At 40.7% G+C, this 27,250-nt stretch overlaps 2 protein-coding genes and 1 pseudogene across 2 annotated transcripts; all 3 read right to left on the bottom strand.

Annotated features, from left to right (window-relative positions):
* Positions 1 to 2,971: 2,971 nt before the first annotated feature.
* LOC120572378 lies at positions 2,972 to 6,502 on the bottom strand. The gene is made up of 6 exons (XM_039821676.1): positions 6,366 to 6,502; positions 5,858 to 6,199; positions 5,671 to 5,712; positions 5,464 to 5,580; positions 5,327 to 5,361; positions 2,972 to 3,214 (listed from the first exon to the last, which is right to left on the bottom strand). Exons 1-6 carry the CDS (start codon positions 6,409 to 6,411, stop codon positions 3,092 to 3,094), a joined length of 705 nt encoding a protein of 234 aa, XP_039677610.1. The 5' UTR covers positions 6,412 to 6,502; the 3' UTR covers positions 2,972 to 3,091.
* A 9,127-nt stretch (positions 6,503 to 15,629) lies between these two features.
* LOC120572364 lies at positions 15,630 to 19,435 on the bottom strand (annotated as a pseudogene).
* Positions 19,436 to 23,090: 3,655 nt separating this feature from the next.
* LOC120572401 lies at positions 23,091 to 24,992 on the bottom strand. Its single transcript, XM_039821705.1, has 5 exons — positions 24,812 to 24,992; positions 23,984 to 24,673; positions 23,630 to 23,752; positions 23,497 to 23,540; positions 23,091 to 23,390 (listed from the first exon to the last, which is right to left on the bottom strand). Exons 1-5 carry the CDS (start codon positions 24,864 to 24,866, stop codon positions 23,271 to 23,273), a joined length of 1,032 nt encoding a protein of 343 aa, XP_039677639.1. The 5' UTR covers positions 24,867 to 24,992; the 3' UTR covers positions 23,091 to 23,270.
* Positions 24,993 to 27,250: the final 2,258 nt, after the last annotated feature.

Genomic DNA, 27,250 nt, shown 5'->3' with positions numbered 1-27,250 from the left:
CCTGAAATAAACATAAATGTAATATTTCATGTTTAATATATTGTTTCCCACGATTTGATCGTCACTCTTTATAATGACATCATCTGCAATGATTTAATGGCACCCGACTAGAGAATTTGCAGCACCAACTCTCCATGAACCAATTCTTAATATTCACAATAGTAACTGAAGATGTGCATTAATTAAACTTTTTTTTTTTCATTTAGGCCTTTTTGTGACAGCTTCCACATGAAAGGGGAGAGAGGGGGGGAATGACATGCAGGTCGGAAAGGTCGAAATCAAACCCACATTCTCTGTGTCAAGAACTGAGCCTCTATGCATGGGCGTGCGCTCTACCACTAGGTCACCAGGGCATCCAATTCACATTTTCTTTTTTCCACTAGAGCGATGGCAATGCCAGTCAGTCAGTCAAAGGTCCACCTCTTGGGTCTAGACTACAGTATATCATGAAATATGGAGTGTCGTGACATCTTGTACAGATATTCATGGTCCTCAGAGGATGAAGCCTAATGACTTTAGAGATCCCCTGACTCTTCCTCCAGCACCACTGTGAGGTTGACATATGTGGTTTTAACTGAGATATCTCAGCAACTGTTGGATGGATTGCTATGAAATGTGATGTCCGCTAACATGGATACTGTGACCATGTTAGCATGCTAACGTACGGCAACACAGAGTCACTAACATGGCTGTGGACTATTTATAGTGCATAATGGGACTTTACAAGGTGGATTATCATTGTGGGTTAGCGCTAGCCAGGTTAGCCATTGTTAGTAGATGGATTTCTGTGATATGTGATTTCAATTCAATTCAATTTTATTTATAGTATCAAATCATAACAAGAGTTATCTCAAGACACTTGACAGAGTAGGTCTAGACCACACACTATAATTTACAAAGAACCAACAATTCCAGTAATTCCCCCAAGAGCAAGCAGACAGTGGCAAGGAAAAACTCTCTTTTTAGGAAAAAACCTCAGACAGACCCAGGCTCTTGGTAGGCAGTGTCTGACAGTGCCGGTTGGGGGTGTGATGAACAGTGGCAATAACAGTAGTGGTAGTAGTTCATGGCATAGCAGGGCACTGCAGGGCATTACAGGACGTAGCAGGGCATCGCAGAGTGTAGCAGGGAGTGCAGTAGGACCACGGCGACAGCTGCAACCATGATTTCGGTGCCACCCTAATCCAAGGAAACATCCTGGGCGATAAAAAAAACGTAAGGACTCCGCAGAATAAGCTCCCCAGAGCTAGGTTAGTAAAAAGCATTTCTGGGACATGGATGCACACAGATGGAAAGAGAGAGCAGAGAGGAGCTCAGTGTGTCAAAGGAAGTCCCCTGGCAGTCTAAAACTATAACCGCATAGCTAAGAGCTACAGAGAAGCAGAGATAGGGAGGGGGTGCGCCGTGATTGTACACACCCTCCCCCGCCGGCTTAGGCGAACGCTGCAACTCCTCACTCCCGAACTATAAGCTTTATCAAAGAGGAGAGTTTTAAGTTTACTCTTAAATGTGGTGATTGTGCCTGCCCCCCCGAACCCAGACCGGGGGCTGGTTGCACCGGAGAGGAGCCTGATAGCATTTTACTTTTAGAGACTCTAGGAACCACAAGTAACTCTGCATTCTGGGAGCGTAGTAGCCTGGTTGACACCAGACCCTTCTCAGTTGTAGCTGAGAGTGGGTCTGGGAAAGGCTTGTTCACAGCTCATTTCCAAAGGGGCGTCACCAACGGACGCTGCTCAAATGCCTCTGGGCGCAATTGGATAGTCCTTCAAACAATCAGACCAATGATCCGGGTGACGTAGCAGCGACAGCGGCATCAATGGGTTGCTGCGCTTTGGTGGCCATCATGTTGAATGTAAACAAAAAAACTGCTTGCTGTTGCTGTACTATTGTCATCGTGTAAAGCCTGCCTCAACGGTTGTGATTGGTGCCTTGATTTTGGGGACATTGGAAATGTGTTTGAATGGGCTCTTGGCCAGACTGACTTGCAGAGCAAATCTCAAATTTGCCTGAAGTCCGTCAGGGTTTACCCAGGCTAGGAGCATAGTGCTCTAGTGGGACAATAAGGTACTCTCTCAACATATGATGGCGCTTGACCATTTAGAGCTTTGTAGGTCAGGAGAAGGATTTTAAATTCAATCCTAGATTTTACAGGAAGCCAATGCAGAGAAGCTCATACAGGAGAAATATGATCTCTTTTCTTAGTTCTTGTCAGAACACGCTGGAGCAGCTGGAGAGTCTTAAGGGACTTAGTTATGTCCCCTATCATTGATGCTTTGACCATGTTAGCATGCTAATGTACTTACAGTAACTTAAAGCATCTCAGAGTCTAAATATAGCCTCACAGAGACACTAACATGGCTGTGGACTCGTAGTATTGTTTGATATTATTACCATTCTCCTTTATGCTGCTGGTTGTGCTCTTGATGATGAGAATACCACTTACTAATTCCAGCGTACTTCCCTGCACTCTAGTGAAACTATTTCAGTTAACAGCTCTCAAAATCAGGAACCTGATAGATGAGCATGTGCAAAATAGAAAATGAAGCAGCTGCATCAGGCCTTTCTGTTCAGTTTTGAATGCAAATGTTGACGTAGCGTACGAAGGTAAAGTAGTTAAGTGAGTTTGTGTAAGGTGATGAGTGATTGATATGTTTTAAGGGAACATTCATCGTGTTCTGTGAGAACCGCAGTCCTGTACAGCAGTTTCATTTTGCAAAACAAGTAGGCTAGTTTCATTTCTTCTTTTTTTTTACTTTGCACAGAGCTTTGACCTCAGACACCTCACGGTCTTCACCTCAGTTGTGTTCAGACCACACCTCGCTGTCTCTTCCTGTCAAACAATAAGTCTAGTAGCAGCCATCAGTGTCTTTTCTGCCTTTTCCTCCATCACACATTAAGCATGCTCTGTTTCCTCTCAGACAAATAAGAAAGACGGACACTTTGACCTAGAGAGAGACACATGAGACCGTAAATTCCCCAAATTTATTTTTTGGCAGTAGACTCCTCCCACATATAAAAACACATCAGCAGATTAACATAATGAAGCATTGGTTCCACTCTGAGCTGCAGTTCCAGATGTTTCCTGAGTCTATCTGGTGGCAGCATACACAACATGTGTCTCCATCTCTCTCTCTGATGCAGGCCTGCGGCTTCTTTTGGGTTTCACCTGGAAATTTAGAGCTGCGTAGTTCAGTTCATCTGAGCCCAGATCCTGTAAATCAGAATATTCAGAGTAACACAATGAATCACACACACTCTGTAGCTGAGTTAGCCAAGTTTTTTGTAGTACAACAAAGGAATCTGATTGGTCAGCTGGCCCTCTCTGTTGTGATTGGTCAACCAAATTCACAAGCCACTGGGTGTGCTGTGCTTGCTCCGGCAGCACCTATGGGCAGCACAAACTGGGCTGGCATTCTCAATCTGTGACATCACTTATTGAGGAATTACAAACGGGAATGTGGTCGAGGCGTTTAAGGCAGTTGAGAAAAAGTGCTGTCTGTGGAAGAGAAAGCTCTATTTAGAGTGACGTGTTTTTTGGTATTTTATACATCTATTACATACACAAAAAACTATCTAACACACTAAAAGACAGGAAAAATCCAAAAAAAGCATAATAGGGACTCTTTAAATTGAAACTAAAAAAAACTGATTGTTGAAACTCATAGGACATAGGTCACAGATCTAAAATTGCTACACCTTACAGTGGTTATATTTTAATTTCAAAATAGTTTTGACTTGATTTTGTAACAGTTGGTTGATTGTAATTCATGCAACTTGCTTGGCAAAAAGGCCATACGTTCTCCTTCTTTACAAAATATCTTCAGATTGAGCTGATGGGGTATTTTCATTTGTTTCGGACTACACGTCCTCAAACAGAAAAGGTAGATTGCCAAAGACTCCCAAAACGACACATACAGTAGAACCGTTCTATTTACTGCCGCACAGTGGCGGATTAATCATGTGACTGTTCTATTTATAGTGCTCATATTATGCTTTTTGGCTTTTCCCCTTTCCTTTATTGTGTTATATATCTTTTTTGTGCATGTTATAGGTTTACAAAGTGAAAAAGTCCAAAGTCCACCCCAAAGGGACTTACCATCTCCAACAGAAAACACTGTTCACCAACTGCTCCAAACAGCTCTATTGTAGTCCAGTGATGAACACGCATCATTTTGCGTCACTTTGTAACACAAGTTATAATGCTTGGCTAGCTCCTAGCGTGGCACGCCCTCAAACCAAGCTAGCTTGCTTGTCAGGCCCCGCCCTACTCTGCTTCTGACTGGCTAGTAGTCCTTACTTAGCTACGGTGAATGTTTGACTCCCAACAAAGATGGAACAGAAGTGAGATGCCTCACTCTGTAGCTAAAACAGAGAGCTCAACACACAGGGTGAAAAGAGGAGCTGCAGCAATGTGTAGTACAACAAATATATGGTGTTTTTATTTTATTAAACCATGTAAACCTATTCTGGTACAACCTGTAAATACAATGATGAGCCTTAAAACTGAGCATAATATGAGGTCTTTACTGTAACAGGTGCAGTTTTAAACACATAGTAAACATTGTGAAAAGTGAGTAGTTATATGTAGTTAATAGGCAGCGCAAATACTTAGTTAGGGTTAGTAGAATATCAGGGATTGGTTTAAAATAAGTCACTTAAAACTACTAAAATAACAATGTGACATAACACGGATTTCATTGCGCAAAGGACTAAAACTCTGTTAATTTCAAAATGACAGCTTTTGGTTTCACACGGGACTGTGTTTGTTCGACCCATCCACCCCCCCAGGCTGCCTCGTACTCACACAGAATTTTGCGCTCCTATACTTTGTAACCTTACTTCCTCGTTTGCTCTGGTGATAGTTACTTCAGCCATGAGGTGGCCGCCTAACAAGAAACCTAACTGTGGGTCGTTATGAGCTGCTTGCATAATCAACCTATACTATCTTTTTCTGGGTGAGGAGGGGCTGGGTTCAGCTGGTCTAGCAAATGCTGGCAAAACCAGTAATTTGGCTTAAAGAACCTAAACTGTCACTTTAAAGATCACAGCTGAAATTAGAGTTTAACATTAGGAATTATTGAAGATCATTTTACTTTGAATATGATGACTTCCTGCATGCCTGAATTTACGCTGTTTGCAGCAGCTCGAACACAGACCATTAACAGATTTGTTATGTATTTGAAAGCATTTTTAAAAAAAAAAAAAAAAAAAAAAAAAAAAAAAAAAAAAAAAAAAAAAAAAAAAACAACACACACACACACACACACACACACACACACACACACACACACACACAGTTTATATAAGTTAATGCTGGGTTCACCTTGTTTCTTTCTGGCTGCGGTTCTTCAATCACAGCTAAATGGAAAAATCATCAAGTTTTATTAGTTTATTACTATTGACCATATATTTTGCTTTGGATTTATCCATCATGTGCATCAAATTATAGATCAGCTGTACCTGTCTGAAGTTTCCTGATTTTAACAGTCAGAACAATGACCACTATAGTGAGAACAGTCAGAACAGTCAGAGAACCAAGGATCACAATCATCACGTTTGTCATTCCATCAGACTCCTCTACAAGACAAATGAAAGAGTTTTTAAGATGGTTAAGATTTAAATGACTGGCTCTGTGGAAACTTGCACAGTGAAAAAGGAGAACCTTACTTTCAGTATTTAAATCCACTCCAAAATCAGATTCACTGTTACCTTTAAAAAGACAAAAATGAAATAATTTGAAACATATTGGTTTCTTGTTTGTCTTTATGCTGTTTTCATATGACTGTGACAATAAATGTGAGATAAACTGTAAATATGATGGAAACAGATCTCTGAGGCTTAACTACAATCTTACCTTGAACTTTTAAATATGTTGCACCAGCGATGACTGTATGTCCTTCTATGTAAAATCCACAGAAATACAGTCCAGAGTCAGATAAATCCACTCTCTTGATTTTAAGAAAGACCGTAGAGATGTTGGAGCTCATCTCAAATCCATTTTGAAATCCATCACAGAACGAAGGTTTGCCATCAGACCCGTACATAGAGGAGATGCAGCTGGGCTTTGTTCTGTTGATCACTCTGAACCATTCTGTTGTAGTTGGAACGCTGGAAATGTTGGAGCACATCAGAGTGACGTCTCCACCAGACTGGACCTCCACAGTGTGAGACTCAGAAGCTGAGACAGAGATCCAGCCTGAAACAAACAGCAGAGACAGAAAGAGCTTTACTCCTCAATAAAGACACTTCTAAATGTGTACAATACTAAGTCATCTGAGTGTTAAAAATAATGGTGGGTTACTGGATAAAAGACAGATTAGAATTATATTTGCTGCTCAGAAAAATTCATTACCAGGACTTACTGAGGCTGCAGAGAAGTAAAGCTGATATTAAGGTGAAGCTCCTCATTGTGCGTATAACGCTGCAACAGCAATGGCGCTCTAAATCAGTGTAAAGGGGCTTTTATTGTTAAGGGGCGGAGTATTAGTTCATGCAAGGAAGCTCAAATCTTTCCCCACCTGATATCTGTACCAGAGACAATATCAGTCAAAGCATGCCTCAAATAATTTCAGATGGCATAAGTTACTATTCTTCTGATGCTCTTTGTTTTTGTGGAAGGAATCACCTCATCTGTCACAGTCGGATACAGCAGCTCAGATGGTCAGACATGCACGTTGTGATCCATGCATATTGAAGAATGCAGTTAAACGCCAAGGTGCACAGTAAAGCAAATGTATCTGACCCATCCTGCAGCCCACGGCCATGTCTTTTGTCCAGTCCACATTAAGAGTCAGTCTACCATTACTGCGTCGTTGGCTGACTTTTTGACATTTCTGAAGCTGCTGGGTGTGAAAAGTAGTCAGCGTTGACAGAGCCGAGATGTATTTCCCCAAACTGACAGTGCGGGGCGTTGACCACATACAGTATGTAGAACAAAGTGTGACACTTTAAGTTCCCCAGCGCTTCTTTTATCAGATCAGAGATCCAGTGTGCATGCACACACCGCCATTCTCCCTAATCTCGTATAATCAGTTGACTCCTGCCAACCACATATGTTCCACTTGCCCCCTCTAGGAGCCAATGTGGTCATTTTTTTGGGGGGGGTTATTGTTACCTGAGTTTGATGTTTGAGCTTCACTGTTGATACTAGAGGTTGTTTTCACATTCATTTACTGAGGGAGGAAAGTTTCTCTGCACTGACCTTAAATCTCTCTTTCAGTTTACTGTTAAACGTGTATGTGCGAGCAGGGTATTGTGACATCACAGTTTGGAAGCCAATCATGATCCAGTATGATGGATCATATGCATCATACGTATGTACACTGTATGGACTTTTCAGTGAAGTAGGAGACATCCTGTGTCCAGCAGTTACACCTTTTTAAAATGTAAAATATCGGCACATTCATAGCAACTAGATGCAACTTTAGTCCTTTAAACTAAAGGTATTGAATGTTTTTTTGTTGGACAAAAAACATATCAGACACATTTTTTTTTCAGAGAAAATTATTTTTACAGTATATATCATAAAACATGTCTAAAGGGGATTAGTATCCAGTAATGAACAAAACATAAAAATCATAAGAAATAAATTATAAACACGTAAGATAATTGTAACGAAAGCAAACTGATTAAGTAAGCCTTAACATACACTCTATAAAGCCCTCTTACCGTAAACGCCCTGTCCTTTTATTTATAACTCTTCCCCAATGTTTGGGTACGTTTTCAAGCCCGCGGTCTGTCCTGTGTTCGTGGTATCTCTGTTCTATAAGGAAGTTAAACAAGTTCATAATGAAGCTTTTTGAAACCACATGGCAGGAAAAGAACGCGTTAGTTCTTCAGCAGATTCTAATCTGCTGCCATATTTGTAAAACACACAGTGGGATTGTCAGACTGAAGGCAAAGACGGATGTTTAAAGCATCCCACAGTTTGACCCTCTTAGCAACCAATCAAATGTAACCTCATTTTTAACCTGGTGTCAGCTCTATTGCTCAAAGCGTTCAGTTCTAAAAACAGCCGAGACGATGCACCTGTATATGATCCTCTGTGGAGTATGTAATTGTATTGATATGAGATATTTTCAGTGGAATAATGAAATCTCAGCTTGTGTTTCTCTAACATTGTCTCTTCTTGACCTAGTCCATCTGCCAGCAGTGATCCAGGAGGCAGCAGCCTGACGGGACACTGGGGTTATCTCGGCCAGTGTTGGGGACAATGGGACTTTACATTGCTTCTACGACAGCCAAGTGGCGCTGCAATTCTCCTGCTACCGACAGACCTTAGGAGGGGGACCTGAGCTGCTCTCTTCTGTTTACAAGTATGATTCAGCATCCAAAGTGTTCCACTGGATGGAGAAGAACCCTCGTTTTTCTGTGCAGAGGAAGGAACCGATGAATCATTTACACATCTCTGACGTCTACTTTTCAGATTGGGCTGCGTACTTCTGAAGAAGCTCACACTCCAACATGGTGGAGTTTGGAGAGGGGGGTCTCTCTAAGTGTCAAAGGTATTGTGCTTCTCTTTTTCTTTGGTTTTGACTTCCAAAGAAATGCAGATGTTGTTGGAGATTTTCATTGCAAATAATGATGATCACGTTAAAAATTAGCAAAATCACCAGGGTTCATTTGCTTAGAGTGAGTTTAAGTAAATATGCCCAGAGGTTATATAGCAAGTGATAGTTTTAGGCATATGAACTCTCCAATCAACACTCATCACTTTGTTCATGAAGCTTATCAGTTTTGATATCGTCGCTGTCGGGCAGAAACCTTGTATGTCCGTATTGTCATTTTAATTTGTTTTCATAAATCAGTGCTATTGCTCAACCTTTATGTCCATATGTGGGTTTTACAAATTTCTCTAACTTCCTCAAAGGTAAATGGCTCAATATAATGTTATATTAACCCTCAGGAACCTAAGGCCATTTTTACAATTACTTTTCCGTCTGGTTTTATTTTCTAAAAAAGCTTGTAAAACATCAACCCTGTTGTCCACATTCAATCAATGTACATCATTTTTTTCAGGAAAAACTGGGCTTTTAGAATATTTGTGCTGTAGTGAGGTCAATTGAATGTAAAAAAGGTTGTATGACCTTAAAAACAAATAAATAAATAAAACGGAAAATGAATCTCACAGATATTTATTGATATCACACACAGAACAATAAAAGCTAAGCCAATCTCCTGTCTAAATCAGTTCCCATATGTCTTGGGTGTCAAACTGTGAAGAAATAAACATTATAACTTATAAAGTTGACAAAATATATACATTTTTTCAAAAAAAGTCCAGACGCTTTTGCCAATAATCAAAATAATAATGTTCAAATGTATTGATATCACACACAGAGAAATGGTACACAAGAATTTGTGTTGTCTAAAACAGTTCTCCTATATATTTGGAGTCATCCAGTGCAAAAATAAACAGTATGAACGTTATAACTCATATAAATGACAAACTATTTACATTTCTTCAAAAAAAGGCCCAAATGTATCCCAAATATCTAAACAGTGACGCCATTATCTCTCTTTTTCACTTTACTGTTTGTTCTCGCTTGGTTTTCGCATTTCCTGCGGTCTTTGAACACACCTTTCCACTTTGTGTGACGGACGGACATGGATTCCCATTGATGAAAAACGTAAACACACTTGCAAAGCATCATGGGAGATTTATATTAGACGGCAACATAGACCTAGCTGATGAAATGACCGAAAACGTGAGAAATTATGGACATCGAGTGGATAAATCTTGGATGTAACCGTTTGGATTTATTGCTGAACAACTCCGAAAAGACGCACGAGCTCCAGGCTGGATATAAAACCTTCTGTAAAGGCTACGAAGACAGAAAAGACATGACTGTGATCATTAGCTTATTAGCTATTAGCTGTTGAAATCGGCTAACAGCTAGCGGAAAAACTGACCGAAAACGAGATAAATTACGGACATCAAGTGGATAAATCTTGGATGTAAGAGTGTGGATTTATTGCTGAACAACTCCGTAAAGAGGCACAACTTCCAGGCTGGATATAAAACCTTCTGTAAAGGCTACAAAGACACCAAAGACACGGCCGTGATGGCTAACTCGTTAGCTTTCGGCTGAAAAAACGGTAAGAAAATCGATTAAACTTTCATTAAATAATATAAATATTTATCGGAGGTGCCGTGTCGGATCGTGTAAGATCCGGTCGGTTTCTTTAATCAATACTATAATATATAATTCAAATCAATCATTTTTGGTGAGCCATGGTTGAGTAGTCCACAAAAACTCCTGCTTGTGCTGGGCTCATTTCCCCAAAACCAGTTCAATAACTACGCAGAGAAAGCCCCCGCTCAAAATGTTCTTACTAAAGTATCGATATTTACGATCCCAACGTCTCCTGCTCTAGTATCGATTCTCGTATAAAAAGATCGATATTTAAACTCAGTAATTTGGAGTGAGTGTTTATGTTATCATAAGTAACTTGTTGTCACCAGAAAAGTCTAATTATATCCGGTTAGGGGAAGGAACTACTTCTCCTTCCGCCGGTCAGTTGTGTGTGCACTGCGGCTCTGTGATGGAGCCGGCCGCTGCTGCAGCCCTTCTTTAATTTCCCGCTACAAAGACTGCAGGCTGCAGAGTGACTATGGCTGACTGCAAAAGGATTCATGTCTGGCTGTATTTTAGCTGTAAAGACAGCAGTGACGCTGTGTGTGATGTGTGTGGAAAGACAGTGAAATACAGTTAACACTAGAAACCTCGCTAAACATCTGAGGTTAAGTCATAAGAGTGAATATGATGATATGATGAAGCGCGGTCTGAGGAGGAGGTCCAGGGCGAGAAGACGCAAGGTGCTACGGCAAGACAGACTTCAATCAGTGAGTCAGTGTTGCAGCAGGGGAAAAGGTATCGCGGTACAGGGAGATAGCGTGATAGTCGCGTTATCACTGACTGTGGGAAAGTTATTCACGTCTGTTAAGAGACAAGGTTAAGAGTCAAAAATGTTTTATTTGTGTGTAATTTTCAACCTGTTTTACTGTACAAGTCTCTGAGATTTTCTTTATAATTAAACAATATGAGAGTAGTTTATTGTCTTGTCATTATGCAGCTATTTTTACTTTAAACTAGTTGTCACATCACACTACAAATAAAATATGTAAAAAGTATTGGTATCGGTATTGGCAATACCAGCCTGTGTATTACTTGGTATCGGATCGAATAGGAATTAAGTGGTATCGCACATCACTACTTAGAATCTCTGTTACAGTTAAAGTATGTTATCACAAAAAGAATGCATGTTAGATACATATCATTTTGTTGTTTGGCTGTATAACACTTTTCTCAATAAAATAAACTTGGTAACACACTATAATAATGGTACATGACTTCATGCATGAAAAAGCATGAATTCATTGATGCACACTTTACAGAATTACTGTGGCTAAGCTAAGGGAGGTTGTAGGCTGTGGTAAACAGGTGGTCTTTCAGGAGTTTTTTAAAAATGTCCAGGGATGTAGCATTTCGGATGTCTGCTAGAGGAATGGGGCTGCAACGCCAAAGGCTCTGTCTCCGAAGGTACAGAGTCTGGTGGGGGGAATGGAGAACAGGCCAGCGTCTAAGGAGCTTGATGGTGTTTTAAGCCCCCAACGTCGACTTCAACGCAGCGCTGCGACCATTGACTTCATTACATTACATTACATGACATTACATGTCATGGAATGTAGGGATTTGTAGGTGAGAAGGAGGATTTTTTATGTGATGCGGGACTTAATTGGGAGCCAGTGAAGGTGGATGAGGGTTGGGGTGATGTGCTGCCAGGTCTTACTGTGGATGAGGACCCTGGCGGCAGAGTTTTGGACATACTGGAGCAGGAACAATACGTTAATTAATGCATCAATTAAGGGATTTCATTCATCATGATTTCTGATTTATTAAAGTGATGGTTCGGAGTAATTTACCCTAGGGTCCTTTGCACCATGACCTCGAGCCAAACACCCCCCCAGAAGCTTTTTTCACCTGGGTCGAACATTGGGTGAGTTAGCGTAGAGTAGCGTTAGCCACTGAGTAGCTTAGCGCGGGGCTAATGGACCCACGTTTGTATCTCTTAAATGACCCCACTAATAATGCCCGAAATGATACCAAAGGTCTACACTATATAGGTTATGCTCTCATAAAATGATGGATTGGAAAGTTTGTAAGTACACCAGAAGTTTATGAACACTTGCCTGCTCTCTTCTGCTCTCTGTTGCTGTTGCTGCTGCTGCTGCTGCTGCTACCTGCAGTTAGACGAGTGCTTAGGGCCGTCTATAAATTACTACACCGAAAAGAGATACAATAAAAATATGTATTAATTTAATGATTAAATAAGGTAATGTCTCCAAACTTACCTCAATTATTACTTGTCTCCTGCTAGTTATATTACAGCACTTACTTTAAAAAATAAGTTAAATTAAAAAATATTTTTGTTGCATCTCTTTTCCGTGTTGTAATTTGTAGATGTCCCTAAGCACTCGTCTCACAGCAGCAACAACAACAGCAGAGAGCAGAAGCCAGCAGGCAAGTGTTATTTACATAAACTTCTGGTGTACTTACAAACTTTCCAATCCATCGTTTTATGAGTGCATAACCTATATATACTAGTGTAGACCTTTGGTATCATTTCGGGCATTATTAGTGGGGTCATTTAAGAGATACAAACGTGGGTCCGTTAGCCCCTGCGCTAAGCTATTCAGCTGATAACGCTACTCTACGCTAACTCGTCCAATGTTAGACCCAGGTGAAAAAAGCTTCTGGGGGGGTGTTTGGCTCGAGGTCATGGTGCAAAGGACCCTAGGGTGAATGACTCCGAACCATCACTTTAATGATGTTCATGTGTTCTTCAAAAAAACTGACCAGTCATCAGTGTAAATGTATTCTGTGTTTAACATATTTTATTGATTTTTGCCAGGAAAAACTGAAAAAAAAATTCTGAACAAAAAGCAGTTCAAATCTTGGCCGTACTGTTTTTTTTAATGTTTAACACATTTTATTGATTTTTGAGTGTAAATGTATTCTACAAAAAATCTAATTATTGTTAACTAAACATTACTACTACATTACTTCATCATGTTTGTGGCCCTTCAAATAAAGTGCTGACCTGGTCCATCTCTAACATTGATAAAATAACATATGATTAATGTTGGCATACAATTAATTGTATTAAGAATTAAAGCAGTGGAGGAGTGGGTTGGCAAAATGATACTGAGGTTACTACATTTACACAAAATACAGTATACTGCAGATTTTTATAGTTGCTTTATTCACAACAACATAAGGCACTTAAAGAGTTATGTCTAAGAACAATGCTCAGCCAAGTAGGATATATATAATATACTTTTTACTAACTTCTGTAAGTGTCTGAAGACCAGAAATGTCTTGCCAGTTTTGGTATTACTGATAGTTCATGAAGTACTACATTAATTAATGCATGCCCTTTCATGCATGAAGTCATACGTGAATTAATGACAATTCATGTACCATTATTATAAAGTGTTACCATAAACTTTGACAAAGCTATTTTTTGTGGAGATATAATTAAAGCCAACTGGTAAAGCAGTGAGAATACTTTGAATGTATTGTCTGATCAACCCATAACCTTTGTTTGTGTTTTTCTAACCACATCGCTACATAACTTCTGTGATTTGTTTTGCTCATGAGCTGTGTGCGGTTTACCCGCACAGAAAGACATCAATGAACTTCTGCTTCTAAACACACAGTTTGATCACAAAAATAGGTTCCTGTGATCCCCTGAAAGTCTCAGTGGTGGAGTTACATGGGTTCCTTGCAACAGAATGAGGACATCCTGCTTGAAACCACCAACATACAGACACAGAGAGAGCACCGGCTCTTAAATAGGCACATGAGCAAACTCTACATATGTATAGAAAGTTCTCTTCTATTACTGACGACCACACTATTTCTGTGTCAAGGGGGTAATGTTAAGCAGGAGTTAACAAGCTAACGTTAGCCAACTAACGTCGGCTGGCTGACTTGCTGGTTCCGCCGTACTTTTATGCTGCATCGGTTACAGAGAATGCAACACCAACTCCAACTCCATGACTGTCATCCTCATTTACCGGCCACCTAAACCAAATCCCTCCATCCTCTCTGATTTGACTGAACTCCTCACATTAGCCTCATCTCTTAAACATCCACATGGACTCCCCAAGGCTCTGTACTCGGCTCCCTCCTCTTCATCATCTACGTCCTCCCCCCTGGTCAGATACTCCGCCATTTCAACTTGGACTTCCAGTGTTACGCCGATGACACCAAGATATACGTCAGCACCAAATCCACCCACAATCCTCCCCTCTCCCACATCAACTCCTGTCTGTCAGCTATTAAAACCTGGATGCATCACAATTTCCTCAAACTCAACAGCGATAAAACAGAATTCCTCATTATAGGCTCCAAATCTACACTCAGCAAAATCAATAACCCCACTCCATCAATGGCACCATTGTCTCCCCATCTCCCCAGGCCCGCAACCTTGGTGTGATCTTTGATTCCACCCTCTCCCTTGAGCCCCACATCCGTCATGTCATTAAAATCTCCTTCTTTCACCTCCGCAACATCACCAAAATCAGACCCTCTCTCACACCCCCTGCTGCTGAAAGTCTCACTCACGCCTTCATCTCCTCCTGACTGGACTATTGCAACTCACTTCTCCTTGGCATCAGTTCTACCAACATCAACCGACTCCAACTGGTCCAGAACGCAGCCGCCCGCCTCATCACCCACTCCAAATCCTGGTACCACGTCACTCCAGTCCTAAAACAACTCCACTGGCTTCCTATCTTCCACCGGATAGCCTACAAAATCCTGGTCCTCACCTACAAAGCCCTCCACCATCTGGCCCCCTCACACCTCACTGACCTCTCCCCGTACCAACCCTCACGGTCCCTCAGCTCCACCTCAGCCGGTCTCCTCTGCATCCACAAGTCCAACCTCCACAGTTTTGGGGAAAGAGCCTTCTCCAGGACAGCTCCCAGGCTCTGGAACTCCCTCTCCTTAGAGATCCGCACCTCTGAGTCCCTCACCATCGTCCAGTCCAGCTTCAAGACCAATCTCTTCACCTCTGCCTATCCATAGCCCCACGCCCCCTCCCTTTTCATCTGTGCCTAAATCTTGTTTTGTTTTGCTTTGCTTTGTTGTGCATTGTTTTTATTATCTACCTGCCCTGTAAAGCGACGTTAGGTTTGTGAAAAGCGCTATATAAATTAAATATATTATTAGAATGAGCTGAACAGCAGGCTGGGTCTAACGTTAGCGGTCTGCTGACCCACTGCCGCTGGCTCTAACTGTCCCTCCTCACACCCTGCAACTCCGAGAACGTATCCTGAGCTGCATCAGGCGGCTCTCCTCCCAGCGAGCTGTGACACAGTTTACAGCCCTACTGACGCATGTTAACAATTATGTTGTTGTATATACAATGTATACTAACAGGAAAAAGGTCAATGGCCTTTCTATCCATTTTATTTCTATGATCCAAATACAATACACATTTCCTATAGGCTCAGTCTGCCACTTAAAAAAAAAAAACAATTCCAGTGCTGGTTCCATCAGAATTTTGGATGGTCATCATGGAAACATGATTTGGTCATGTGGCAAGGGCTGGGAAGATTGGCAGAACAGTTAGCCAAGTGACAATACTCTGATCCAATTAAAAAATAATAATTGTCAGATTGACAGCACTGTAGCCCAATGGATTCTCACGTATTCTCACCAGGGGGGGAGAATACGTATCTCCCATGCAGCCTGCTTGGCTTGCCTGTTTAATGTCCCATGCAGGTCCTCACTGTATATATCCCTGCCAGATCACAAGTCCAGTTGTAATGCTTCCTGTTTTTCCTTTTACTTGCAAGTCTGTCAGTCCTGTTGAGAGTACTTCACATGAGAATAAACTACGGCGTCGCTACTGTATTCCACTGGAGCTGTTCTGCAGGAGGAGCCTCTGGGAGCAGAACACACTGCTGCGTACATCACTGCATCTCCAGGCTGAAAGACAATGACAGTGTTCTGAATAGTTCTGAACATTTGGACTCAGATTTAGGAGAGGAGACTTAGACCGCATTAAGTTGCCATTTAACAGTGACTGAGAAATACTGTATTTACCACATTGGAACCTTTTAAAGGCATACAACTGAAATTGTAACCAGAAACTGAGCTAGAAGAAATCATGCTGTTCTCATGAACCATTTGTAGGTATAGCTACGGAAAATAATTTCCTATAAATTGTATTTATTACACGCATTTATTGCTGTATGTACCACAGTAACTGCTGCTGTGTAAGACTGCCGTTCTCCGCGTAGAGGAGGTCGGGGTGGACGGTTCGGTCATAAAACACAGCACTTTCAAGCCGGGGAGCGCAGTTTATGTCCTGGGATGAAACCAAGACTTTCACCCAGGATACGTGTGTTTATGTTTAAACCCAAACCACGATCTTTTATCTAATCTTAACTAGTCATTTGGTGTCGAAACTTAACTGTTGTCACATCTAGTCTTGAATTGCCAGACCTCCCTTCACAGCGCTGTGTAGGAGCTAGTCTGGCTAGTCCAAGCAGAATTTTGGGATGGGAGAAAAATGTGCTCTGGTTTATTGGCATTTCTTTAAACCAATCACAATCATCTTGGGCGGTGCTAAGCACCGGACGGAGCCATGGTGCCTCTGCAAAATAGTCTCGGAAGGCTGTTTTGCAACAGAAAACTCAGATTGGACAGATAGTCTAGCTAGTTGTCTGTATTTACCCTGCAGAGATCTGAGGAGCAGTTAACGATAGTCCTCATAAATCCACCGGGGTTTAGAATGCCAGCACAAAGAATGAGGAAGATTAGGGACATCCGGCGGAATTTCGGGCGGCACCAGATCAATCCCAGGAGTGGAACGTCTTTGATAAAGACTAGTTGTCACACAACAGCCACCTTTTGTTGTCGCTGCAGGACAGTCACCTTTTGTCAGTTAAACTCAACTGCAACGGCCCCTGCAAGAACCGTCATCTCCTGGTACCCCGTATCCAACTACCAGTAACCTTTTCTCGGCTAAATTTAACCGTAAGACTGCTTAACTTAACAGTCGTGACCGGTCGACATGTGACCAGCCAGATGTCACTGTATTTTTTTGTACAATATCATACAAACCCGTTGATGAGAATGCATTGAAAAAATTGATTACCTGATTGGCTTCAAGAGATCCATCCCTGGATCCGGATGCAGCTAAAACAAAGATGACTTCTGTCACTGCTACTGCAGAATATAACAGAACATATCTGCTTTTGCTTTAGATATTTCATAGAATACATAGTTGTTCATACCTGTGGGATCTTTCTTGTGGTTTTTGCAAAGTGTCCATACAAGCACAAGTGTCCCAATCCCAAGAACGGTGTTTGACAGCATCAGTGCAATAACAGTTGGACTCAGATCAACTGTTTCGGTGAAGGCAACGTCTCCTTTGAAACATATGAGAATTAACAGTATTCAATAATAGCCTCTATAAATGGCTGCAAACATGAACACAAATCTTACTTTCTTAAATGACAACATTCATAAGAGCAAGATTTTCTTGGACTGAAACCTTCCATTTTCTTCAACTTCTAACCACAATATTTCTCGAACCTAGTCATCGTAAACTAAAACTTGAAAACATTAGCTTTAGGACAGCCAGTAGCAATTATTTTCTGCTGAGTACTGAGATTTTTAATTAATTTGATCTATACAATATCAGGAAATGGTGACAAATGTTTAGTATGTTTGCTTGGAAAAGGACCAACAATGAATCGATTATCAAAATAGTTGCTCATTATATTTCTGTCGATCAATTGAAGGAATCGTTCTTCCTTTCAGATCTAGCTGGCTTTGGACTTAATTTGGGGTTTTACAGCATTGTTCAATATGGACCTAACATTTTCTTTTGCCAATACAAAGCTACATGTATAGTAGGGTGTTGAAATTAATTAATTATTTTTTTATTACTTCCTGTCTTACTGTGAACAATAATCCTGGTCCCGTTTCCAAACAGCGTCTGTCCACATGAAGTCAGGACACAGTAGAAGGTTCCAGCATCATCAGAGCTGAGGTTCCTCAGGAGAAGCTTCGTACACACAGCTAGTCTCTCCACTCTCAGTCCTCCGGCAGCTCTTATTTCCAGAGTAGTAGATCATTTGCGGAGCAGAGTGATGAGAGATTTTTCAGCGCCCGCGACACTAATGTGTTCTGCTGCGCGCGGCCAGTGTGAACAGAACAGCTGAGAGTCACAGAGTCTCCTGGCTGGACCGGGTTCAGACTCCCGCTGCTGGACGCCAGAGTCACTGATCGGGTTCGTACCTTGGGGAAGAAATCAAAGAACCATTTAGCTCACATTCAGCCAGTGGTGGAAGACGTATTCAGATCCTTTACTTAAGTAAAAGTACTAATGTAAATGTTGCTGTTGTAAAACTATGTGACATCAGGAAAATGTTATTAAGGTATTAAAAGTAAAAGTACTCAATGCAGAAAAATCCTCACATTTTAGAAACTTTACAGATAGAGTAGGTATAGACCACTATCATTTTACAAAGACTCAACAATTCCCGCAGTAAGCATTTTGTGCGGGGCGGAAAAACTTCCTGTTTCAATTTGTAAAGTAACTAAAGCTTTCAAATGAATGTAGTGGAGTAAAAAGTACATTATTTCCCTCTGAAATGTAGTGGAGTAGCAGTAGAAAGTGGCATGAAAAGGAAGGACTCAAATAAAGTACAAGGACTTCAGTGAATGTACTGAGTTACATTCCACCACTGCATTCAGCTAAACTTATCAAAAAATGTTTTAATCTTAAACTGTGGAGAATAAATACCTGTTATCATCAAAAACGTTCCTTGTCCAAACTGAATGTCTCTTAAGTCCATCACTCCACAGTAATATGTGCCAACGTCTTGCCACGTTGTCCTCGGGATAGTCAGAAAACTGCTGATGTGGTCCGATTGGACTTCATAACGGTGTGATTTCTCTTTAAATATTGTCAGATTATATAAAGTATCCGTGGAGGCCAGCAGCTGAAGTCTCCTCTCAGTGTTTAGTGTGTACCACACCCTGGTTCTTGCAGCGCTTTTAATGTTACATGTAAAAGTAACTGTGTGTCCTAGCTCTACTGCTTGGAAAGTATCCGGCTGAGAGACGTCAAGCCGTGCTTCACCTGAAAGATACAGAAAAGCAACTCAAGTCACTTTGATGTATGGAAATCCTCATTAGAAAAAGACCCAACAGGTGGAATTTGAGTTACTTACACACAGACCAGAGCAGGGAAATATGTAGAAGGCACACGGTCATCTTCTCAGCTTGCATCCCCATCCTTCACACATCAGGTCTGACAAAGTACCAGCAGTGTCAACACTCTCACCATGCAGGAACATACGCTGCTGACTGTTGTCTGATTGGTTCAATAGATTCATCTACATTCACCTGATTGGCTGCTTGGGAAATCAAATAAGGTTGGTCACAAAGCAGCGGTAAAAGCTCCACTAGACATTAGATTCATGTCATCAATATAGCAGTAACCATTCATATTTTTTTATTTTAGTGTCATCTTTAGCTGTGCTCAAAATCAAAATGTAATCTATCTGTCTGTTTACTGTATCTATCTATCTCCATTCGTATCCATAAACGAGGAAAGGTAATCCATACAATTTAAGTGACAAAATTAGGAAATACAATAATATTAAATAAGAGAAAACAGTTGCTTTGCCCCAGTGCTGTTGCTGTAGTAAGTTCAGCTGCTTTTCTTCTCATATGTCCTGAAACAGGAAGAACAGAAGGTTACTATACAACCACATCCTTTTCATACTACATCTATTTTAAAAAAAAAGCACCTGTCCATCATCAGTCTACTTGAAAAGTCTGTCTCTGTGAGACATCTTTACAGATCTGGATAGACATGAGGATAATGACTGTAACAACTGTGGCAGCAGCATTAGGCTTCTGATTTTCTCCAGCAGTAATCATGACATACCAAGTTATATGTCTAATACCTGGATCGATTCGGGTATTAGACATTTTTACACACAGACCTGAGACCTGTGGTAGTGAAACAAGACTAGACTAGTAGACTATAATTTAGTCCCAGTCTGACTCAGGTCCTGGATCAAGTCTTCCTTAAAACTGATTGGACCTGTGTACCAAGGGCGATTCCAGAATTGTTTTTAAAATTGGGGTGGCACAGTGGGGACCAATAATCAGTCATATTTAAGGTGGGGGGGGCGGTGCCCCCCTTCTAGCTCCACCCCTGCTGTGCAGACATCTAGCTGGTCCCCCTGCTGCTTACAGTAATCGTGATGTTCCTTATTATTTTGTCATGGACTGGAGATAATTGTAAGTGTTACTGGTCTGGCCTGCAGTCCAAAGATGGAGAACGTAGATCAAATGTAGCAGATATTCTCTCTCTAGTTGGAGCCCTTTAGTAGCTGTATGGTTACCAAGCCACAGTTTGATTCAAGCCGGGGACCTTTGTTGCATGTCACATCCATCTCTGCCCTTGTTTCCTGCCTACGTCTGCACTACTGTCAACTAAAGGCAATAAATAAACCACTGTCTTATCTTGGGAAAGGTCCTTGTGACCGAAACAACCAAATATACAATGCAGAGGTGACAAGTGTGTCAGGAATTGGGAAATAAAAAGAATGTTTAAATGTGTCAGCAGCAGCTTCAAGCTGTAAGTGTTGCAAACGGTGCATTCAGACACAGTTTTGAGTGTGGGTCACCTGCACATTGGCAGTGTAGGAGCCATAAGACAATAAAAGTAGAAGAAAATAGACTCAAAGTTTGAAATTACACTGTGGGTCACAGTTGGGTGTTGCTTAAATAAAATGTGACCCAGCACGCGTGGCGTAGGACGGCTGTAGTAGAAAGGGGAGAAAGAAAAAGTACGAAATAGCCCTTTTCAACCTTAACAGGAAATGAAGGTGGGGAAAGTGATTAATGAGACACACCTGTGAGCTGGGGGAAGCATGGAGGAGAACAGACAGAGGAATGAGAGTGGCAAAAGAATGAAATCACTAAAAGTTGAATCCAGTTTTGGATATTTTTTCTGAAAAAAAGAAGAAGAAAAGGAAAAACAATGACATAGTTTATAAATGGAGTGGCAGATATTCCAAGAACCGGCTGGATTTATCAGACTTTTCCTGGGCAACAATGTGGTGCTGGAAGTGTGCTGATCCTTTGAAGCGGGTTTGGATGAAATCTCCAGATGGGATCGTGGACTTCCTTGATTCGGTTGGACCTACCCAAGTCAAGATAAGTCTCATCTCTTGCAACTTTCTTGGCTTCTCATATTCTACTGCCTCTTCTGTTAATGTGCATTAGCCCTCATGTTCTACCCTCGGCCAAATTCCATCTGTGTTTACACTGCTCCTCAACCTGATGTTTTCCTTTTTGGACTGACCTAATCTGAACTGCGTTATTTTCTGAACATTTCCATCATGTTATATTATGTCAGGGCAGGAGACAACATGATCACATTATGGAGCAGGGCTTGTGTTCTAACTATTATAGAGTATTTTCATATTGCATAAATTGTTTAAGTATGCGTCTATGAAACCGCTGGAAAGCAAAGGGTGTGTGTGTGTGTTTTTTGTGTGTGTGTGTGTGTGTGTGTGTGTGTGTGTGTGTGTGTGTGTGTGTGTGTGTGTGTGTGTGTGTGTGTGTGTGTGTGTCCACCGTTCATCCAATCTACTTTATACTTGGAGGGTATATTGCTGGGTACCCAAAGGAACTTGTTGTTTGGAATTTGGAGCAGTTTGGACAGCGTTGAATATTAATAAATATGAATGAAACTAAGTGATGGCACAAGAAGCTTGCAGCTTTAAGCTGCAGGGAGAGGTGCCGATTACATATTTAAGTTGTATTACGACTTTTCTTCCTTCCCTCAACGGTGATTTAAATGTTTAAGGACATTTACTTAAAGGCTGTTCAAGGTGAAGCTTTCAAGTCTAATAGAATGCTAGATAGTTTCATAAATAATAATGCATCATATTTGAAAATGTAATATTTTCTGAGTAAAATCTGTAAATCAATGTAACCAGTAACATTTCTCTGCCAGGTAAACTTACATAGTAGTAAAATGTTCTCTTCTAAAGTACAAGTACAAAGTAAGTCATTAGTAGTACAGTGCATTGACTCAAATACTGTACTTAAGTACAAATGTTGAGGTACTTTACTCAACTTTTCTTTTCAAACCACTTTCTACTTCTACTGCGCTACATTTCAGAGATAAATATTGTACTTTTGACTCCACTACATTAACCTGACAGCTTTAGTTACTTTACAAATTAGGATTTTGCACACAAAACACATGTAGTTTATAAAATCTTATGAATTAAACTACCCAACAATATAACAGCCTACAAGTCCAGCTGAAATAATTAGCTGATTAAACACAGAACAGTTTGGATTGTTTCCAGTTTCTAAATTGGGAGGATTTTTCTGCATTGAGTACTTTAGGTACATTTTCCTGATGATACTCGCATACTTTTACTTAAGTAACATTTTCAATGCAGGACTTTTACTTGTATCAAAGTATTTTTTACAGTGTGGTATTAGTACTTTTTACATAAGTAAAGGATCTGAGTAGGTGAGTTGCATATTACGTGCTATGAGCGCCTTGTGTGAGTTATTTCAGGGTACAGTGGCTCTGGAGAAAGCTGCAAGCAGCAATACAGGAGGCCAAGCAATCGGCCGGGGCACTGCACTAGTGGAGCAAACACACCTTAGTCTATACTGTAGGTGCGAACTGAGAAGTACTGATGTAAAGACATCCTGCCTGAAACCGCACAGACGCCTGACATCTCTCTTTACCGTTACCTGCAGAGAGCTTCTTACATCTCTGGGGTTTGTGGCAGCATGTACGAAAAAAACAACAACCTACAAAGAATGTTCTGTGGTAACTTTGGCCTTCTGTATGTACTGGACATGTGATGTCAAAGGTGCAGGGCTGGTTAGAATAATGGAAAGTCTCAGAGTAGCTAAGCCAAGCAGCACAGCAGAGGTGTGAGTGTAGTTCTTTCAAGTTGTGCAACAAGTGGTATGACAGTGGAAATCAGTGAATCTCTCCGGCAGTCAGAAGACAAGTGTTTTATTTTCATTTTTTTCAGTGGAAGAGCTGAGCTTTTTCAAGGCAAGGCTTTATAATTATTTAATTTGCTGAAATCATAAGCTTTAAAGTTTCGGGAAAATTCAAATGACCCTTTTGTCAAATGTCTTGGTACACAGAAACAAAGTACAGACACGTGTCCAGCTCTACTGCTTTACACTGGAGTACACGCATTCAGTCATGGTGCTGTCCCTCTGTCTTCTTGATGTGTTGCCGCTGTGATCCCTTAAAGCAGCGTAATGAAGGTTGTCTGCGTCTTCGCGTAACTGGTGACAAAATATAAAATGGTTCATCACTATTATTAAAGATACAGCCCAAGAGGGATGTGTGAAACACGGCAGGTGTCATGAATGGATAGAAAATGATACTTACCGCTATGTTGGGAGTAGAAGTCGCTGAAAATGTGACATTACATTCTGGTTGTGATACACAAAATGAAAGCCATGTTATTTAAATGAAATATGCACTCCAATACTTGCAGTCAGATTTAAAGAGTAACAGTTACCTGTACATTGGCAGCTTCTTTTGTTCACCTTGTACACTGAGAAAGCCAGCAAAACACTCAGGATGGTGGTGAATGCTAAAGCTGCACTCAATAAATAAACCCAGACAGGAGAGTCCACCTCATCTGTAGAGAGACGGACACCAGGAGATATTAGAGCTTTTAGATGTCTTCTCAAAGTTGACTATAGGATAGGTGTGCATTTTTTAAAATAGATAACCTTGCTTGCATTTTTTTTAATTTTTTTTTTTAAAAAAAAATTAAAAAAAAAAAAAAAAAAAAAAAAAAAAAAAAAAAAAAAAAAAAAAAAAAAAAAAAAAAAAAAAAAAAAAAAAAAAAAAATAGAAAGTTCCTTACCTTCTAAGTCCAGCTTGGTCCTGTGTCCAAACAGAATGTGTCCACATGAGGCAACCGCACAGTAGTAAGTCTCATGAGAAAGATTCAGACTCTTCATCGGCAGGTTGTAGACACAGGTGTGTGTTTGTGTGTTGGGTTTCCTCTCACACTGATCAGTCCTGCCTCCATGGGTGTAAATGAGTCCTGGCTGAGATTCTTCAGAGTTCTTGAACCAGTAAACACTGTGTTCTCCATCACAGGTCCCAGTGTGTACTGTACAGTTGAGAGTCACAGAGCCTCCTGGCTGGATGCTCTCAGATGAAGACTGATGGACCGTAGCTGGGACGTTTAAACCTGAACCTTTTACGCTGACTGTAGTACCCTCACAAAATTCAAAGTCATATAAGTTGCTCCCAACGCAGTAGTAAGTCGCTGAGTCTGAAATTTGCAGATCTGAAATCTTCAAGTGATATTTATCCTTTACTTTGGCCAGTGAGAAGCGTGTACTGTTGTTGAATTCATCTTGAAAGGTTCCAATATCGTTATGCCTATAGAATGTAGACATCAGCTTTGGTTTCTGTCCCAGAGTTTGCTTATACCAGTGATACATCACTGCCATTGCATCATTGTCACAGACGCATGACAAATTCACACTTTCCCCAGCATTAGGTGAGTAAAAATGTAATGAAGATGGTTTGGAAGTTGTCAGTGCTGAGCGAGAGAAAATGAGACAAAGCAAATACACAAGTTCATTTGAAATGTAATGCTGTTGTGATCTGTATTGCAGAATGCATGGAAACATATGGTTATAGTTTAAAGTAAACCACAGGCAATAGAAAAACAACTTACCCATATTCGCCACGAACAGACATGTGAAATACAAAGCAAAGTTCGGAGGTGTCATCGTGCTTCAAATGCTGTGCGGAATGACTTGAACTCTGTACGTTCTCCACTCTTCACAGAGAAGGCGGTGTTTGATTGGCCAATTAGATTTGGAAACAGTGAACACAAGTTCATTGGCCCCCCCCCACATTGGCAATGGTGTTCTCATCCACAACAACAGTAATGACAACATGATGCTTGAACCTGACCTTGATCATTGAAACATAAATCACATACTGTGTATATACAATGAGGCCCATGTCTACTAGCATTTAAAGATATTGTGACTGATTTCTCCTGGGGGACATACTACGGTACCGTTACGTAATTGCTTATCATTGCTTACTGGTAACTACTTGCCACATAAACATAGGCATACAGCATTGGAGGGAACAATTTTCAAGTTATTCAAGAACATTTACCCCATATTTCAAATGTTATTCCTCTGACATTCTGCTGTTTGATCCACAGGTAGTGGCTTTTTCCATGGTCCAAACCCAAAGTCAGTAATCACTGGTGTTGGAAGAGACCATTTAGCAACAAATGAAAGGCTTACCGGTCATTTACAACTAGAAATAGACGATGACTGTTCAATATTCTACATTGGAGTCTACTAAAAATGTACAGCATGCAGGGTTTGACACGTGGAAGTGTGTTCACATAGATAGGTACATACTAGTGATGCGCACGGGTAGTTTATCAGTTAAGTTCTTTACCCCTCTCACCCAACCCGTTATGAGATCCAATCCACACCGCAACCCGTAGAAGAAAGGATCACTTTTGTGATTTGGCAACATATAGTTGAAAATGTAAAATCCGCAAAATAAATAAATCAAAACTGACAAAAAGAAAAATAACCCCAAAAGAAACAAGAAGAAATAAATGTATAAAATAATAAACTAAGCAATGTACATAAAGGTGCATAATGTTCATCCCAACTTGTTTGCAATGTCTTCCTTGGTGACTATGTAAGTAACCACACAGAGACATTGCTGATTGGCTGACCGTTGACAGTTAAGGAAGTACGCTACACATATGTGTGTCTTTTTTTTAGGTGTGAACTCCTGCAGGCAATGAATTAAGGAAAGCTTCACTCTCAGGGGGAGTACAAGTTAACATAAGATGCTACTCTGCTATTTTACTTCCCATTGCATCATTGCAGCGTGAACCACTCCCTCTTTTCTTTGTGTGATTATCTGCATTTAAGACACGAGTCTCATTTCACACAGCTGAATTCTCGTTGGCTCTTGGCTTCTGTCTGAGCCGCTACACGCTGTGGCCCGCTGGCCACAGGCCGCTCTTCCTGTGTTCAAGTATAGGACTGAAGTTTCCACCAGCGGAAACCTGTTCTCACTAGTTCAAACATGATGCACCACAGGAGTCAGAACAACAGTCAAATGCAGAGAGCTGGCAACTTTAAAGGTTGCACCCTCCGCTTAAGGGTATAAATAGACCAGAGGGGATTTCTGAGCATGTTCTACCTGTGTCTGCAATGCTGTGTATTACAGTTTGTTTGCTTTTCTTTTGGCACACACTCAATTCCTTTTGCAGCCTAGACTGCACGTTTGACACCAAAGTGTCCAGCTGAACCTCTTTTTTTCTTCACATACAGTACTGTAGTTTGATTCTTTTGTGTTGTAAGCTCTGCTCTTTCTGTTTGATGTCTTTTGAGAAGCTTCCAGTGGGTGAATGAAAGGCTCTCTAACTCCAGAGTAATGTCGAGCAAAGTGACTTTGCAACTTCTCACTTACTTTATTCTGTTGCTAGCATAAATAGTAACTGTTTACTTTTGTCTTTCTTTAGACAAACTCGCCCCTGGTGACGTCCTCACTTATTCAGTGAAGCACTAATATTTAAAAAAAAGCTGTCACAGTCAGAATCAGATTTATTGGTATGACCTATGTGTATACATACAAGGAATATGATTTTCGCTGCTTTGAATGTACATAAAATAAGACCAAAGCTGGACAAAGGTTGCCTTACATACAACAATGGCATTTGTAAGACTGTTGTGCAATAGAGCAGAGTGCAAGGGGTGCTGGAATAATCGAACATGTTCCCTTCTGTCGTCTTTTGTCTACTTCTGTTTATACTATGCTATGCTACATTAAAGGGCCAGCTTGCTTAAATTACAATCACATATTCTTCCAGCCACCCCAACAGTATGCAATGTAGTTTGGGTTTTATCTGCTTGGACTTTAAATTACACGGATCTATGATTCATGGTGCCACCGTCGATCCTACATGTGAAGGGGAAATATAATTTTTTTTGTGTTGCTAAAAGCTTTGAAACATTAGTTTTGTTATTCCACAGATCTAGTTGTTAACAACTTTATTGGAACTTTTTTTACACTAAAAATTGTCTCTATGGAAAGTTTCATGAACGTGCTGATGGTTGATTAAAAA

This window comes from Perca fluviatilis, chromosome 14 (assembly GCF_010015445.1).
Source record: "Perca fluviatilis chromosome 14, GENO_Pfluv_1.0, whole genome shotgun sequence".
NCBI classification, from domain to species: Eukaryota; Metazoa; Chordata; class Actinopteri; order Perciformes; family Percidae; genus Perca; species Perca fluviatilis.
Note: the sequence above shows the minus strand (reverse complement) of the source record. Positions and strands in the feature narration are given on the sequence as shown.